The sequence below is a fragment of the Miniopterus schreibersii genome (genome assembly GCF_964146895.1).
Source record: "Miniopterus schreibersii genome assembly, chromosome: 16".
Taxonomy (NCBI): Eukaryota; Metazoa; Chordata; class Mammalia; order Chiroptera; family Miniopteridae; genus Miniopterus; species Miniopterus schreibersii.
The window spans coordinates 12581560-12599257 of NC_138116.1; the positions used below are offsets into that span (position 1 = coordinate 12581560).

The 17698-nt window shown below is 51.8% G+C and overlaps 2 protein-coding genes across 3 annotated transcripts in view; one reads left to right on the plus strand and one right to left on the minus strand.

The window, feature by feature from the left end:
- Positions 1-5151, plus strand: ZNHIT3 (zinc finger HIT-type containing 3). Its single transcript, XM_081115916.1, has 5 exons — positions 1-170; positions 312-343; positions 2221-2301; positions 3240-3323; positions 4588-5151. The coding sequence occupies exons 1-5, from the start codon at positions 85-87 to the stop codon at positions 4767-4769; spliced, it is 465 nt and encodes a 154-aa protein (XP_080972042.1). The 5' UTR covers positions 1-84; the 3' UTR covers positions 4770-5151.
- Positions 4953-17698, minus strand: part of MYO19 (myosin XIX) — a 26664-nt gene continuing 13918 nt past the window's right edge. Inside the window, exons 13-26 of one of the 2 annotated variants that reach the window (XM_081115909.1) lie at positions 17135-17306; positions 16258-16331; positions 15463-15584; positions 15161-15274; positions 14721-14897; positions 14222-14368; positions 13108-13215; positions 12155-12225; positions 10447-10550; positions 9062-9228; positions 8802-8931; positions 7446-7531; positions 6680-6982; positions 4953-5755 (exon numbers count right to left, since the gene is read on the minus strand). In XM_081115909.1, the coding sequence (XP_080972035.1) occupies positions 5627-5755; positions 6680-6982; positions 7446-7531; positions 8802-8931; positions 9062-9228; positions 10447-10550; positions 12155-12225; positions 13108-13215; positions 14222-14368; positions 14721-14897; positions 15161-15274; positions 15463-15584; positions 16258-16331; positions 17135-17306 (1904 nt within the window). In that variant the 3' untranslated portion in view covers positions 4953-5626. The remainder of the gene's footprint in view (positions 5756-6679; positions 6983-7445; positions 7532-8801; positions 8932-9061; positions 9229-10446; positions 10551-12154; positions 12226-13107; positions 13216-14221; positions 14369-14720; positions 14898-15160; positions 15275-15462; positions 15585-16257; positions 16332-17134; positions 17307-17698) is intronic. The other variant, XM_081115910.1, reaches the window with a different exon arrangement.

The window sequence follows — 17698 nt, forward strand, 5'->3', positions numbered from 1 at the left end:
AAGAGGCGGAGGAACGGGCGTGCGCGTGGGGCCCGCGGCCGGAGAGGCGCGCGCCGTGGGTGGGAGAAAGTCGCCTGAGAGGCCATGGCGTCTCTCAGTGCTAGCACCGTCGTCTGCGCGGTCTGCTTGGAGAAGCCCAAATACCGCTGCCCCACCTGCCGCGTGCCCTAGTAAGCGCCGGAGGTCGTCGGGGAGGGGTCCGGGGGCGCCGGGCGCGGGGATGGGGGGCGGGAGCCGGGAGCCTGGCGGGGGGCTGCGGGAGGGTCTGCTAGGCCTCGGGCTGAGGTGCCCTGTGGGTTCTGTTGTTACAGCTGCTCCGTGACCTGTTTCCGGAAGCACAGAGGTAAGGCCCCGCGCCCCCGCCTCGGCCCCGGCCTCCCTCCTCGTGCGGGGCAGCTCCTATGTCCCGCCGCCGTCTCCCCCGGGCCTCGTCGCGCCCCGTCCTGCCGGGTCTCCTCTGCCTGTGAATGCCTCACCAGGTTTTGAACAGTCAAAACCCTTCTTCTGCTCTGCCTATTTTCTACGTGCTACCCTTTTTTTCTTTAAAAACAGTCGACCGTCTCTGCCGGAAATGCCAACCCAGCGATTTCACCTTCCGTATTCCGACGGAGCCCCTCATCTTTTGGCACAAGTTGCGCTGGCTAAGAACATTCTTTCTTATCTTGTTAGAAACAATGAGATCTGTTTATAAATCAGGAGCTACGCCCGTGGCTGTTAATTGTTGGCAGGTTTACATTTTAACTTTCCCCAATCTGGCTCCTCTTCTCAGCCCTCAGGGACCCTTTCCCACGACATCCTGTTTGGTTGACTCAATTGTTAAAGTTCTTCGATAGTTGTTTGCCTCTCCTTTTATCCCCTCTCAGGAGTATGTTTCATGCCTTCCCTCCCACCCCCACCCCCCTGCTATCTGGAGCATTTCAAAAGAAACCTTTCAGCTAAATAGACAGGAAAGAAGTAAAACTTTTTCTGGAAATAGGGTTGGAGAGCTGGGTCCCCCAGAGCACTTCCCTCTCACCCTGCATCCCTGTGAGGCCCCTCTAAGAACCCAATCAGGAGCTCTTATCTGTGCAGCCCTACTGCCAGGGTGAGTTTTCTGAAATGTAAATTTGAGCAATTCACTGCCTTGTTGAAAAGTCCAGTCTCTAGCACAGGTCAGTTTTTTGGTTGTTTTTTTTTCATTGATTTTTGAGAGAGGGGAAGGGAGAGAGAAACATCAATTTGTTGTTCCACTTATGCATTCATTGGTTGGTTGCTTGTATGTGCCCTGACCCGGGATTCAGCCCACAACCTTAGTGTATCAGGAAGGTGCTCTAACCAATGAACTACATGGCCAGGGCAAGTCAGTGGTTCTTAACCTGGTTATTGCTTTCCCTAGGGAGATACCTCATCACAATGTTTTTGTTGTTACGGTAGCTGAGGAGGGGTTAGCGGTACTTCTGTTGATTTTAATAAACATCTTGTGGTGTGTGAGACTATGTTACAGCATTAAAGACCTTCCCACTCTGAACATAATAGCACCCTTACTGAGAGACACCTCTCTTGGGAAGTGAACAGCCCGTGTGTAGCATTCTTTTGCTCCTGCTTTCTCTACTTGTGCCCAGCTACCGATCTGCTGGCATTTGCTTGTCACCATCTCTTTGCATCTAACCCTGTTTTAAGGGTCGTGTCTAGCCATAGGCCTTTCCTCTGCCAAAAATGCTCTTTCACCTGGCAGCACCTCCCCCTTCAAGACTCCTCTTGGTCTTGTCTCCCAGCCCTTTCAGGTGACTTAGATCAGCAGACCCTTTGCATCTTTTTAGCTGTCATCCCTAAGACTAAACTCCTCTGGGGTGGACCTGATGACTTTCATCTATGTATGCCCAGTTGCATGTGTACATGCAAATTTGGTGTCTGAGACTCCTGAGAAAACAGTTTGATGTTAATTGAAGTCAGTGTACCACTTAATTGTAATGAAAGCCCTGTAAGATTAGGCAAGGCAAGGCAAGGATGGATCCAGACAGGTCCTAGGGGTCCATGAGGTCTTCTGCCAGATTCACTGTTGCTTGTTTTCGTTATACTGTCTCTTGACCTGATCTCTCATTTCCTCTACATCCATCTCCACCACCACCCACATCCCTTACTCCATGTATGTGCTTCCCACCTAGATGCTGGCTTGGTGGGAGGTGCAGCCTTTTCACTAAAATGGAGATGATGTGCTCCTGAAATTTGTGTCTCTTTCAGAGCAGTGCAATCCTGAAACTCGTCCTGCTGAGAAAAAAATAAGATCAGGTGTTACTGCAAAAATGCCTGTGGAAAACAAAGGTGGGTTAGTTGACTTCAAACAAACCTAGAAAGGGGTTTTAAATAGAATAAGTTGAAAGGAAAGAAGAGACTTGGGCTAGGGCAGGAGTCAAGAACTGTGTCTTCATTAGGGAGGAGTCAAGAACTGTGTCTTCATTAGGGAGAAGCAGCTGCCTTAGCCCAGAGCACCAGGTGTGGGGACACATGTTGTCACAGGTGATATAGAGCAGCCTGAAGACATCGTTCAGGACAAGAAAAATAGGAGCAAGAGGCAGAGGGGAGAAAGACCGTAGGTATGGCTTGGGGGTGAGGGAGCCTTTTGTAGTGACGGCTTCAGTCTCCCCCCCATGGGCCTGACTGGGGCTGTCAGGTCACCTGAGCTGGGCCTAGGTGGGAGGCTGCCTTTGGTCTAGGTTAACTTGCTGCTGCTGGGGCTCCTCACAGCTTACAGTGGTAGTGGGCTGTCATCCCAGCCAGCCAGCCTTAATACCTCCTGGGTGTCATGCAGCATGACAGCTCTGAAAGCAGCCCCTCCTGGTGCCATCAAAGACGTATTGAACATTCACAGCAAGGAGATGGCCCATTTCTGCCCTTGGAGAAACTTCCCTGTTGGGTTCAGGCAATGCCAGCAATTTCTGCCCATGAGGGAATTCACATTAGCAGGTTTTTATGGAGCATATCTACTTTATTGGCCTATCATAGGGCTGGAGCCATGGTGAGGAGAGATGGCGTGATAAGAATTGGAAAATTGGCCTCCAAGCCTAATGACCACAGGGAAACACGTAGACTAAGTGTGAACACTAGGATGCATTTGTTAAAGTCAGCAGTTTTTCATTTTCCTTCCCTTTCCTAAAAGAGGAGTCACAAATCCCAGAGAAGAGGTTTTGCCTAGACCTACTTGGATGCCGTCGTTAAAATCTGGCTTTGTTTAGGAGTTGGTCTTGTTCTGTGTCCCTTAGATGATGACGACGATGCTATAGCTGATTTTCTCAATAGTGATGAGGAAGAGGACAGAGTTGCTTTGCAGAACTTAAAGAACTTAGGTAAGTCTGTGCTGTGCTTACTGAGATACATTCAGTCTGTTGCCTAGAATGTTATTTTTTATTTACTGATTTTGAGAGAGAGGAAGGTGGGGGAGAGAGAGAAACATTGATTGCTGTTCCACTTATTTATGCATCATTGGTTGCTTCGTGTATGTGCCCTGACCAGGGATCAAACGTGCAACCTTGGCGTTATCAGGACGATGCTCTAGCCAACTGAGCTACCCGGCCAGGGCCAGAATGTGATTTTTAAAGTTATTAAATACTTTAGCATGGCATGCAGAACCCTTCATCCAGCCACACGGTTCTATAAACAACATGAGGACCTCCCAGCCTATCTGCAAGACGGTTGGCCTGGAGTCATACTGGCTTTGTGGGTTGGTAGAATTCTGTTCCTCCTTCAAGGCTTTGTTCAAGTGTCCTGTCCTCGGTTAAACTTTCCTTGACCTTTGACTCTCTCAGAATTAGACACTTTTTCATATTCCCATGGTACCTTGTAATACGCCACTCACTGAGTTTTATGGTAATTTGTTTCACACCAGTCTGTAGGGGAGGGACCTGCATTTATTCCCATATTCCTAGTGCTCCATTTACATCCAGCCATTAATGCAGACTGGGTAATCCCAGGACTTGATTTTTTTAAAGAGAGGTGTGGGTGTTAATAATGCCCAGTATTTTTGTAGGACTTCTCCTACAGTCCCGTTACCTATATAATTAATGGGCCAGGGTAGTTCCTACAGGTGTTTTCATTCCCATTTCAGAGTCAGCCTGACAGGTGGTGCTTTGCACCCAGTTCCATGGCTGTGATGAGTTACATTGAGGTTGGAGCTGAGCTGGGGATAGGTGTGAACAGTTCTGTAATCTGTAAAGCACCAGACAGATATTAGAGTCAGTTCACTGTTACTGACCCTGCCTCATGCTGGATCGAGTGCTTGTTTAAGCATCATTCAGAGTATTCGGTGTAACTGTCCTTGCCAACAAGCTAATTCTGTTCTGGTTTTGTGGTAGTGAAATATTTTTTCGTAGCTGAAGTGGCATGAAATTATTTACAAAGATACCAGGTTCAGTAATCTGATAGCATTTAACTTGGAAATCATTTGATGTGCTTACCTCACCTTGTTTATGTAAAGCATTGGGGCTAATTTTTGGGTTTCAAGGTTAAGGGGATGCAATATTTATCACATTTGAAGCATTTAGCTTTCAGCCATCTCCACCTGTTCCCCCTTCAACTCAGATTGGTTTTCCTAATTTTTTTCTTATTTTTAAGGTGAGTCTGCAGCATTAAGAAGCTTACTGCTCAATCCACACCTTAGACAGTTGATGGTCAGCCTAGATCAGGGGGATGACAAGGCCAAGCTCATGAGAGCCTGCATGCAGGAGCCCTTGTTTGTGGAGTTTGCTGACTGCTGTTTAAGGATCGTGGAACCCCCCCAGAATGAGGATTCTTAAAATGGACTATCGTGCTACTTGCTCCTTCCAGGAGACCAGCTAATGTGAGGCCCTAAGCAAGGGCAGTGATTTCCAGGACGCAGACCGGCTGACGTAGGGTAGGTCACTCGAGTCTTCACCTCCATCGCTGTGGGCTTGGGTGTCAAGCAGATGGGGGCAGTCAAGGTAGCACACATTCAAATGGTTGTTTTAAAGTTATTTATTTTTGGTACAGTTAAGGTAGATATCATAAGTGATATAATTTATCAAGTTTCACACTCATTTGAGTGAAAACTTGCTCAGTGTTAATAAAATCAAGAAGTGGTTCTGTGGTATATTACATTGTTTATCATCCTTGGTTCATAATCTAATTGCTTGAAATTAAATAAATCAGCAGTATATTAAATAGTAAGGTTTTATTCCTTTTTAAGGAACTAAACGCAGCATTTCCCCAGCCAGAATTTTGGAGCTGATATCAAGCTGCCTGTTCTGTTTGTGGGGAATTGGTGGGGGGTGCCCATTGTAGTGACAGACAACTCTCAATCTTGTTTGATTGCTGTTGGCTCCACGAAGGTAGTTAAAATGTGAATGCCCTGCTGTTTCTTAATCTTGGTTTGGTAACTGCTAACCCTGACACCTGTCAATGCTTAAGATGGAGGGTGGAGCCCCAGGCCCCAGTGGTGGATTGACTGCTGCAGCCCTGGTTCACAGGCAGGCTGGAGCTGTCACTCTCACAGGCCTGGGAATCACTGTGGGAGTAGTTTGGCACCTGTGTGTTGATTAAATGTCTTTGGCAAGGCAGTTGGCAGGAAAAGGAATTGTAGAAACAAAGGCACCACGAATTGCCCAGCCAGGTGAGGATAGAAGGTGAGACGAGATCACACGTGGCCCAGCCTGTGTCTTTCCAGCAGAATCTGATTAAAGCCAGTAACACTGTAGGACGAAGGTTCAGGGCAGATATCAGCATAGCGCAGCGGAGACTTTCTGCAGTGAAACTTGATCGAGCCCTAGGGAGAGAGAGATGCAGCTTAAGTGCAGCTCCCAGGAAAGCCAGGGCCCTAAAGGACCTTACAGAGCAAATGCTAGGAATGCAGGGGAGTGTGGACCAGTAAGTGCTGGCATGGGAGTCACGGCAGTAGCAGGACTGAACTAACCATTTTTTTCTCCTTTTTCTAGAACAGTGGTAAAGTCCAGAGTGGTATTAGAATATAAAAGTTCACATCCCTTCAGTGTGAGACATGAGGGAACAGTAGGAGAGAGCTCTCCCTTCCTAGGATATCACCTGTCTCATCCCTAAGACTGCTTAAAGCTGGAAGATAAAACAGTTAGATTTCTGTTTATACTCTGGCTAGCCTGTGTGTGGTCTTGGGAGATTTTCCCCAGATTCTGGCCTACAGTAATTCTTCTGGTAGGAAAGTCACTGTTTCCTTCCTTCTGCCTTGTTGATGTCTCTTAATCCTTGAGTATTTACCTATTTTATACGCTGGCTGTCTTTTTCCTGTGGCTGCCCTTAATGTAAAAACACAGGGCACTCAGACCAATGACTCACCTGCTTGTCATTTCCTTAGCTGTAAAACCAAGTAACATAATTTGGGGAAAACATGGTAGCAAGTTCAGTGCCACTGGAGGGAATAAGCTGTCATCACAACCCAAGTTTTTTGAAAGCGGGACTAATTAAAAGGCGACGCTGGAACACTTAGAGGCGGTTTCTAAAAGGTGATGAAAAGGGTGTGGAAAAGTGTGAGTTGTAACTGCAGCCAGTTGGGAAGCTTAGGCTCTGGTTCCCCAGCAGGGTTAGGACAGCTTTGGTCCTAGCCTTGGTCCTGCTCCTGCTGTGGATTCCTAGGCCTTGCCTCCTGCCCTTTACAGTGAGATGTGAGGGACTCAGAGCTGTTGTGGACAGGACTACCACCCACCCCATCATAGCTTACCTGAGGCAGCGCTCGGATGGATGTGACACCATCTTGCTCTTGTGCTGTCTGGACGGTGTGGCTACTGGGGCTGCTGGTGGGGAGCTGGAGACAGGCCCAGACCACCAGTTTCCTCTGAAAGCCGCCTGCACCCATGGCCGCGTTGGCCAGGACCAGTCCCAGGGGCCAGAGGCGGATTATTGCCCCCAGGAGCCATGTCTGTGCCTGGGGCAGCGGGAAGGAGCTTGGGGAGCGAGGGGCTTGAGACAAGTATTTTTCTTCCACACCATCCAGTTCTTTAGAAGCAAGGAAGGCCATTCTGATCTTAGAAAGAGAACACCACTTTATAGCTTTTATCAGCTCTTAATGGAAAATAGAAACCAAAACTATCCTTAATAAGTCAGCTTAACAAGGTGAAATAAGGGCACCTGGCTGTGAACAGTAGGATGCCTTCAACCAGACTGGCTGTGTGTGGCAGAACTTTAGACCCAAGGCAGTTGGGTTTAGGCCTTATATATGCTACTTTAAAAACTAGCCATATTGAGATCTAATCGATATAAAATCCACCCCTTTAAAGTTTACAGTTCCATGGTGTTTAGCATGTTCCCAGTTGCTTATGCCACTCTTGACCACCACAAGCACCCTGCAGTATAGGTGGGGCGTGCCTATTTTGTGCCTGAAGAACACGAGGCCGCCTATTTTTCAGTGGCACGCCAGCATTCCAACCCAGTCCATTTAGTACTGAAACATCCACTGGCACCCCTGACTCCTAGGGTCGGATACTCACTCGCCACTTGTGCCACGCACGCTTGATGACTGTGGCAGCTGTGTGCAGCCTCAGGATGTGTTTCCGAGTTAACCAGGAACGAATGGCTGAGGGGTTGCCCAGAAACAGGAAAGAGTACAGTGCTCATTACAACAATTGGTAACCTGGCTGTGCAGCAGCACCAGAGCTGCCGTAAAAGTTGGAAATGGGTATTTTTTAGTCGGTGGCTATCTTGTACACTCCTTAAGGTAAGGTACTAAAGTCATTACATGAATCAAAATTGGCCTTCACACGGCCCACAGACTTGGGAGTGCCTATACCTTGAAGGGACAGTTGGGAGCACGGTCACCTCCCACCTCAGGCTCAGTCTGGGACAGTTCCCAGGGAATCAGAGGGGTCTGAATTGCCTGCATCTTTTAGAATTAGTTCTATTTTTTGGAAACCGTTCAGTTTAAGTTGCTTGCTTGATGAATCCATGAATGCCACCACCAGACACCCACATGCTGGTAAAGGTAATAACTACTGGCTGGTGGACTGATCATGATACTTTCTTCTTGAAATTTCAGCATTTTTGATTCGTTTTGGTAAAATAATATTCAGAGAAAGGACTATACCATTAAATATGAATACATTTGGATTCTAGAAAACTAAAATGTTTAAAGACATATAAAAGTCAGCTGTTATCAGATTTTCCTTACGCATCTTTTTCATGCTAATACAGACGTGCACCTTATGAAAGTGGCATCACTCTTGTGCAGTTTGGCACCAAGGTTTGAACATAATATTGGAAGTGGTTTTCCCTTAAATTTAAAATAACCTTTAAAAAGCCTTCTTAGCTACGTCATAAGGATGGCCCATAACATAGCCATGATTCTTCCACTCAAATATTTGGATGGTTTCTAGTATTTTTATTTTAAAAAATGAGACTGCAGCGAATATGGTTCATACATTTCTTCCTTTGATGAACCAAAATCTTGTCAGGTTTTACCTTAAGCTCATCAAAAGCCCTGGAGCCGGGCAGGTAATGATTTGAGTTGTCATGAAGGGAAAGAAAGATGGTACAAATAGCTACCTAGGTCTTGGAAAGGGGAATTAAAAACAAGTTTTTAGCTTCCACTACCTATAAAGCACCCTTATTTGTGGTGTGACCTGATTTCCACTGAACTGGAGAGATGCTCTGGGTGAGGTGGATGGGAACGTGAATCCCAGTGCACCATGGGACATGCCACCAACACCTAAAGGCTGGGACACTCAGCTTTGGTACATGAGGACTCAAAGAGCAGCATTTCAAAGGAACAGATATGTGGGTCTGCAATCGCTCACAGTAGCTGCACTTAAGCCTGGAATGAGGCTATGTGCCCAGGGCCCCAGTCCTACCTGCCTGGATGAGCACAGCAGCCCGCCTCTGCCTTTCCTGCTTGCGGTGCTGGTGTCGCCTCCAGCCCCCCTGGATGCAGCGGGCACACTGCTCCAGCACGTGGGCACGCCCATGTTCCAGGAGCTCCAGCTGGGAGAAGGGGCATCCACTGAGGTCCTCTGTCAACCCACCCCCTGCCCCAAGGAGGACCCAGGCCCTATCCTGCTGAGAGCATATAGTTGGTTCTGTAACCTCTGCTCCTCAGCTAAAACCAGCTTACCGTGGAGTCAGTCATGAACACCTTGGTCCTGCCACAGTGCACTGGGGCTGGCATGGCCTCAGCTGGGTCACCAGGTGTGGCTGCTGCCTGAGTTAGAGTGGGCAGAGTACGGAGGATGTCTTGGAGCAGAGGCTGCAGCGTGGCCTCTTCAGCTTGCGGATTCCATTCTAAGGGGTGGAAGACAGGTCCCATCAGTGCTTCATCATCCACGTACTCCTGTGGCCTTATGAAACTGGTTCTGGTCTCCCCCACATTTTACAGGCTTCTTTTCTGTTCTTGCCTCTAGCCATTTCTACCTTTTTTGGGGGGGAGACCAGGGCAGCCCCTCTATTGTCCCTCAGGCCCCTGGCTGTTCTGAGGAGTCTTGGAATCCCACTGTGGCTGTGCCCTGGACCAGCCTGCAGCCTCTACTCCTGTGGGTCCCCTTGGGCAGGTAGCAAAGGCACTTGGTGCCTGGACTCCAACCTGGAATCCCACACTGTTCAGCCAGTGTTTGTTTGCAGCCCCAAACATGCTGAGGGCCAAACAGGGCAGCTGGGCCACCCCCTCTACCCCGACACCTCACTCCCTGACATGGAACAGAAAAGGAACAAATCCCAGGCCTGTGTAGGCCCAGCGGGTCCCCCTGCCAGCCTCCTACAACATTGGGCTGACTCCAGCAGAGGGAGGGTTTACCTGAGGGCTCTGACCACCTTTAGCTGCCCAGTGCCTCTCTGGAGACAGAGGCTGCCAAAGAAGATGCAAGACGCCACAGACGAAAAACGGCAGCGAAATCAACCAGGGGCCAGGGGACTTGGGCAAGAGACAGAGCAGTAGAGCAGACCGTGGAGAGAGGAGAAAGAGAGGTGGGGAGAAAGGTGAAAGGAAAGTGACAAACTGCCCAAGACAGGAGAAAAAGAATTGTCCCAGCTGGGTTTGGTGGGCCCCAGGGTAAGGCTGTGTGGTTGGGGTGAGCAGCTGCTGCTGGGCTGGGGTCCTACTGGGTGGAAGCCTCACACCCCATATGTGGCCTCTTTTCCTCCACCTGTGCCGGGGTCACAGCCTCAGTGATAGCCACATTCCCACAAACCCCAAATTGGGGCCACAGGCTAGAACTTTCCCTTGAGATCAAGCTTTGCTGAGTGCCCTGGCTGGCTACTCCTGCCAAATTAACAGCCATGGCCTGCCACGTGGCCTCCACAGTGGTCTCCAGGAAGCATGAGGCTGACATGACTACCTTCTTCCCTGGAAGTGCCCCCCATCTACCCAGAGAATAAAGTCCAGCTTCCGTGACTGGGCCCCACCTGTCACCCCAGCCTCACCTCCCACCACTCTCTGCCCTTATGAGCAAACAAGGAGTTTGGTAGACTGGTTGAACAAATGACTAACAGATGGGCCCCACTCACCTGAGCGCCCTTCGTTAGGAGACCGGCTTTGGGTGCCAGAGGTTGTACGAGGACAGAGCCTCCTAAGTAACGCATATCGTTCCACAAAGTTCTGGTGAGAGACCCTGGAAGCCAAAGTGGGTGGAAGAAGGGAGTGAAGTGACTTCATCCGTGGTCACAGCACTCGGGGTGCAACAGGAGTTAATGTATTTAATCTGCCTAACAACCCAGTGAGGTGCTGCCCTGACTGCCCACTGCATGGACGAGGTTGAAGCTCTGGAGAGATTACTAGGGTCACTCAGCAGGAAGCCCACAGAGACCATTTTAAATAGTCTGCTCTTCCCGTGCCCCTTCAGTAGGACTTGCTGCCTGCCTTCTTCCAAAGGGCATGCAGGCCTCCCCCGGACAACTGGACATCCCACTCCTACCTCGCACCAGTGCCTGGCTGCGTCTCCTGCCCGTCTCTGACCCACAGCCTCCTCCACTTGTCCTGATTTCTCTGCTCCCCTTTATGGCAGCCTCTCTAAACAGCTGGTGACATCGGATATCTGCACTTCCTCTGAGTTTGGCTTCTGTCCCCAACATTGCACCAATGTGGCTCTTGTCACAGCCTTCACCAAACACGCTGCCACTAACCCCTGTGGTCGGTGGCATGATCCTGGCTTCCCCCTTCCAAGTTATTGTTGCTCGTTTCTGATCATCCTCCCTCTCAAAACGTAAGCATTCCTCAGGGATGGCCCTGACCTCTCCTCTTCACCCTGGGATTTCCTCCTTGTTCTTAGAGCTCTGCTGAGTGCAAGCCTGTCTCACATTTCAAACCTGACCCTCCCTCCCTGCAAGCTGGGCCTTCCTCACACCATCCTGCCTTGGGGAACTGTCCCCCGATTCATGCATTTGCCTCAGACGGAAGCCTGGAAGTTGACTACTCCCCTGCCCAATACCCTACGGTCAGTCACTCCACAGTCCTCTCCCTGTCACAAGCTGTACTCCAATTTTACCCACTTCTCTCGTTTTCACTGCTGCCACCCCCATCGGGGACGCCATCTCACCTGTACAGCTATGACAGCCTTTCACTCATCTCCTTCTCTCCTGACCCTACATCCAACTTCCACATGGCAGCCGTGGGATATGAATGAGGTCCCAGAGGCTTCCACAGCCCTTCTCGAAGTCCTTGCCTGGCCTGCAAGGCCCTTCAGGCCTGGCTCCTGCCCCTCCCTCCCCCCTCCCAGTTCTCTGTGCTCCAGTCACTTTAGCATCTCAGTTCCTAACCTGTCCCCTCAGTCTGGAATGCCCTCCTCCCCCACACCCAACATCTTCCTAGGCTGGTCCTTTCCTTCCCATAGGCTGAGCTGCCCAGAGGGCCCCTCCTCGACCAGCCCAAGGATCCCCTTCCCCGTTAGTTTACCTAATAGCAATTTTTGTTTCTTTCCTAGAACTGATTAACTTTATACTTCCTGTTTCCACAGGAATATGCCCCAAGAGGGCAGACTCAACCTTCCTATTCACTGATATATACCAGAAACAGTGCCTTGTCCAAAATAGTGCACAGAAAGTGAATGGATCAATGATGAGCGTAGCCCCTTGAGTTCCAGGCTGACACCTGCAGACCTGCCTCTTTTTCTTCATCTCTGTATCCCAATCTGGGCTGGGCAGGCTCCTCCTGGCTGAGTCTCAAGCTCCGCCCTGTCACTGCCCCTGCCCCTACTGCTGCCGTGATTGGCCCACTCACCGGATGGGGAAACCAGCAGCACTGATATGGATGGTCTCCACGAGACCACAGGCCTCCAGCTGGGTCAGGACCTGCAAGGGTAGGGGGAGAGGGTAGCACCTGCAGCAAGGGGCCAGCAGGCCAGAGATGGCACTCCTGCGGCCAGCGTGAACCTGCAGGGTCTCCTGAGGCTCTGCTGATGGAGGTATACTCTCTGGGGCAGTGAGGAATTAACAGATACCTCCCTGCCAGAAAGGGTCCTGGGGACCCCAGGTCCCCTGTGTACTGCATGGTTTCTGATACAGCTGAGGAAGCTGCTGACAGAGGTGCTCTGCCTCGCACGCAGCCCAACCCCATTTCTGTTTTTTATTTTATTTTTGGTAGGCAATCAAGTGAGTCACAGCTGAGGTGCACAGGAGGTTATATTGTGAAGAGCCTTCTGGGACCTGAACCAAGGTCTTTACCATAGAGCAATAAACCTTGTCTATAAACCCTAAGGTCATATCTACCAGCTGACTATGGGACACTCTCCCCCATGGTTCAATATCACACCTCATCCACATCCCTCCCCCGGTACCCAGAGCAAAGGGCAACTGCTGGCCACAGAGAGCTCTATGCAAATTAAAAAAACAATCTAGATTGTAAGCTAAGACAGACTTGCAGCTAATTACAAAAAACACCCATGCCTCTGGACAGCTTGTTTCTCCTTGGGGTACGTGGCTGGATGAGAAGAGAGCAAGAGGCACCGGGAGCCCCTACTTGCTTCCTTGGCTAGGTCACTGTGCAGTGCAGATCACACAACCCTACACTACTGTCCTGCCAGAACTGGGGAGATAAGCCCTCCCTAATGTCAGGCTCAGCCTGAGAGATGCCTCAGGTCACCCCACTTGGAGCAGATGCCCTGCCCTTCACCCCTGTAGGGCCTTGGCCAGATGGGGCTCTCTGCAAAGCGGCTTTGGCCCAGTGTGAATTACCTCCTCCTGGAGAAAGGTCTGCGCCTGGCCCTGGCTGTTGGGTTTGATGCAGCGAATGTAGTGGGGCGTGGTGCTGTGTAGGACCTGCAGAAGCTGCTCCAGGGAGGCCTGCAGAGGGAATGGGAGTCAGGCAGAGATTGGAGCTGGGGGGGGGCATCAGCTGGGCCCTGTCTAGAGACTGCATCAAACACCTCTAGCAGCCCTCCCAGCCCCGAGACCAGGCTCCTCATGTGCCCTGGGATGACTACTGGAGGCTCTCACTGACTGTACCCAAGCATACTCCTTCCCTGACCTCCCCACTGCTCCTCACCTCTGCCTCCAGGGACCTGTCTTGACCTGTGACCCTCCACCTGGTCAGTCTCTCTGCAGCTGGTCTCAGCAACCCCCCACCCCCCTCCAGCAATCTTAGAACAACCCCCTGCCATTCATTCAAGCAACAGCTGTTATTAAGACAAAGCCTGTCCTATGTGCAGGAAACTGATAGGGCTATGACCTGGGGTCTAATGAGCCACACACACACATACTGGACGGGCACCCTCAGTGGTGTGTCTGAAGCTGGACAGGAATGTGCTAATCAAACCTGAGCTCCCCTGGGTGCCTCCCCTGGGAGGTGATGATAACGCAGAGGTTTGAAGAATGAGAAGGAATAAAAGGCATGGAGGGTGGGAGTGAGGGTGGGAGTGAGGGTGGAGTGGAGAGGCCGTGGTGAGGAGCAGAGTTTGCTGAGAGACAGTAGGAAGGTATGGGAGGAGACAAACCTGCTCTGGCCAAGCATAAAGTCTGAGCAGAGTGCTGGAGAACTGGGAATGGGCCGGGTCACAGAGGTGCAAGTAACTATTGCTCTCCCACAATCCCCCATAAGCAGTGGGTGAGAGACCCCACTGCGCCACCCCCAGGCCCCAAGGCTTCCCCTCGTGTCAGTTGTACCCACAGTCTATTTGTCTGTTTTCTGCCTGTCTTCCACAAGGGACTTTCAACTCCATGCGGACCTGGACCCCGTCTACTTGACTCATCAATGCCCCCCAGGAAACAGCACCAATCCTGGGAAGTGCTCAGTAAACATTTCAGACTGAGGAGTGAACCAAGCACGTCCCATAGGTACTGCCCGACCCACCTTGAATTTGGACACCACGGTTAACACAGGGGCCCTGTTCTGGGGCTCCTCCCGGGACTTCTCTTCGAGGTCAGTAGGAAACAACACCTTGAGCAGGGGGTCATGGGATTGCTGCAGGAGCCTGGTCAGCTCAGGGGGGACAGGGTCCTGTTGAGAGAGGACAAGGGCAGTGGGTGAGGGCAGGTGGAGTGCTACTGGGGCTGTCCACGGGCCTGCCAGCCTGCTCACCTGGGCACCAGAGCATGGGCTTCCTGGGAAGGGCAGGCCCCGAGTCTGAGAGACATGCTGTCACCTGAACCAGCAGACCCAGTGTGACATGGGTCATTTCTGGGTAGGTTATGCCTGATTAACGGAGACCTCAGGCAGATGGCCCAGAGGTGACCCTGGGTTCTGGGAAGATGTTCAGAGGGGAGGACATACAACAGGAAGCTACAGTGTATGGCAGCAATGACTCAGCGCTGTTTTACACAGGCCCCCAGGGGCCATGGCCCAGCCTCACCTTGTTCTTCTCCACCAGGCCTGCAGTATGGTACCGCACAGGCCCCGCATAATGCACCACAGTGAAGCTGGGCTCCCTGCTGAGCTTGTCTCGGCCCAGGCAGGGGCTGCTGGCCAGGGCACTTTCAATGCGAGTCTGGAGCTGGGCTGCACTGCTGGGCCGGTTAAGGCGGCATTCCTGCGTGGGTGGGATGGGCAGTCAGCCACAAAAGTGAGAGGGCTCACAACACCCTCACAGCCCCTACCCCATCGCCCCCATGGTAGCAGAGTTGTCACACAGGCAGTATAGTGACCCTGAGAGTGAAGGAGTATAGGGATTAGCAAACCCGTTTGGCAGATGGGGAGACAGAGGCACAGAGAGGGCATAGAATAGTTTTCAAGGCCCCAGAAAAGCCCAAAGCCCAGCCCTGGTGCTCAGCACACTTAGCTGACCCTCCCCACCTCGTTTATGAGGGAGCAGATGCTGATGGGGCTCCCCTCGATGAGATCCAAACAGGTTTGGTTGTCCTGGTAGTTGACAAATGACCACTCCAGGCCCTCAATTGCATATTCCTCCTAGAGGGCAAGGTGACGGGGCATAGAAGGCAGCTATGGTCTGTGGCCCAGAAGGCCACCCTATGGCTGACTCAGCAGCACCACATAATTCAGAACAGCATCAAAGAAAGAACTAAAGTTAGGTCCTGGGGGCCATGAAGGTATAGAGGGTCCAGGAGAAGGTCTGCCCCACCCTGTCACACTCTCACCTGCTGAGCCCTTAGGTAGTGAGCCACAAAGTGCTGTTGCAGCTTCTCGTTGGCATAGTTGATGCACAGCTGTTCCAGACTGTTGTTGGGAAATGACTCAAAGCCGTACACATCCAGCAGGCCTGGGGGGAGGAGGGGAGAACCCGTGGGGCCACTGCAGGGGCCTACAGGAGCCCAAGGTGGCGCCTCATCCTTGGCAGCGTGGGGATGAGGCTGAGTGAACATGACACCCACAGTGGGCAGAGCACCCTACCCCACCCCAGGGTTCCCATCTCTACCTCTCGCCCCCTCAGAACTCAGAGCAGGAAGAGAGGCCGAATGAGGTGTGAGGGGCAGCCCAGGGCACCAGGTCCACTTCTGAGACTGAATCCTTAGGTCCTGGGAGGCCCCTCCTGTGAGGGGACGCGGTCCCATTTTCTGCATCCAACCCAGTGTGGAGGGCCTGGGTCTCACCAGCCCAGTTGGTGTCTAGAATGCCACCATTCTGTGAAGAAACTTCACTGATGCCTCTGAGCTTTACTGCCTCCCCACCTGACAGTCCTACCCAGGATCCAACGATGTTAACTGTCACTCATCCCCACCACTCTCCTAGACTGGAGCTGGGTCTCTGGGGGGAGAAGGGCGCTCACAAACAAGACGCCATCTGAGTCTGCCTGGTGAGCTACAGATGAGTAGATAAGGGGAAGTAGAGATGCCCTCACCCAAACGCTCGTGGAAAGACGAGGAGATGGGGATGCAAGGAAGGGAAAGGAGCTGCCCAGAGTTAACACGGTGGACCCAGAGCTCCCCTGCTACCTATGAAAGTGGTCCAGGAGTCAGGGCCTGCACAGATGCTGCTGTTGATCACCGATACCAGCCAGTCGAACAGCCTGTTGGGGCCGGAGAAGAGTGGACTCTGGTGAGAGAGGGTCGGGCTGAGCCTGAGGGGTGGCAAAGTTGTTCCTCCAGCCAGGGTGCCACACCCTGGAGGGCTCCAGTTCCCATAAGCACATGGACACGTACACACACATGTTCTGTCCCTTAATTTCAAAGGATTTGGGCCCCTTGACATCCTTACATGGCACCGTGGAGGTTCTCAGAACTCAGGGTGAGAAAGTACCCTTAACCACATGGCCAGAGGGTGGACATGCCCATATAACCCACTAGGAACGGCAAGGACCCTGCCCTACCCTGTCTGGGCTCCCACTTGCTACATGCTGTGTTGCCTAGCACTTTGGGCGAAGCGTCTGGCTCTACCGCCATCTATCACATTCCCCAGGTGCCTACAAAGAAACAAGAGCACATGGAGAAAGAGGATCCTGTTCGCCCAGGGGTCTACACCTGGAACTCTGAGGGCCCCAGATCACATCTGGGGCTTGCCTTGCCTGCGGAGAGCTGGGCAGGCTTTCCTCGCCTATCACCAAGGTCAAGGCAGGCTCCTGTACTTTAATAATGAGCTGGATCTAGGCCCGGCTATGGCAACTTTCCCATGCAGAATACTCCGGAATTGAGGCCAAGGGCCTTGCTCAAGGAAATCCCAGGAGCTATTCTCTGCTGCCCCAAGGATCTGGGGAGTGGGGAGAGAAAGTGTCTACTTTATCTGGCAGCCCTCACCCTGGGCCTGGGCCTATTGCATGACGTGTCTGGTTCAACTCCAGAGAGAGTTGGGAGGAGACAGGCCCAGAGTGCTCACCGTGCGTAGATGAGTTTGGCCAGACAGTCTCTGCGGGTGTCACACTCGGCACGGGAGCAGGGCTTCCGGAATACCTGCTGCTGCCTGCCCGCCCTGATGGTTCTAATCCTCAGTGTCTCCAGCAGTGGGTCCTCTGGGAGCCACAGCAGCGAGGCCGATGTCCTGACAGAGCCTGGGAGGGACAAACCTTCCGTTCAAACAGCCCTCTTCACAAGGCAGTGAAGTCAGTGGAACCATGACCCACCCAGATGAACAAAGGAGAAGAGACCTGCTGAAGGCAGAGGCAAGACATGAACCCAGGACTTCATTGTCTCAGTCCACGTTGCCATGTGTGGGACAAATTACTTTATAAACCCTCTGACTCTTGTTTGCTATCTGTAAAATGGGGACAGTGCTGCCTGTTTCAGAGATGGGGTGAGGAGTAACCTATCCAGGGCAGGGCCATACAGCTGATGGTTTTATCAAGGGCATCGGTTCCAAATTTTACCCTCTGGCCTCCTACCCAACTCCACCGATATTGGCTCGTTTCTGGGCAGGACCTGCCCTGCTCTCTGGGTATGTGAC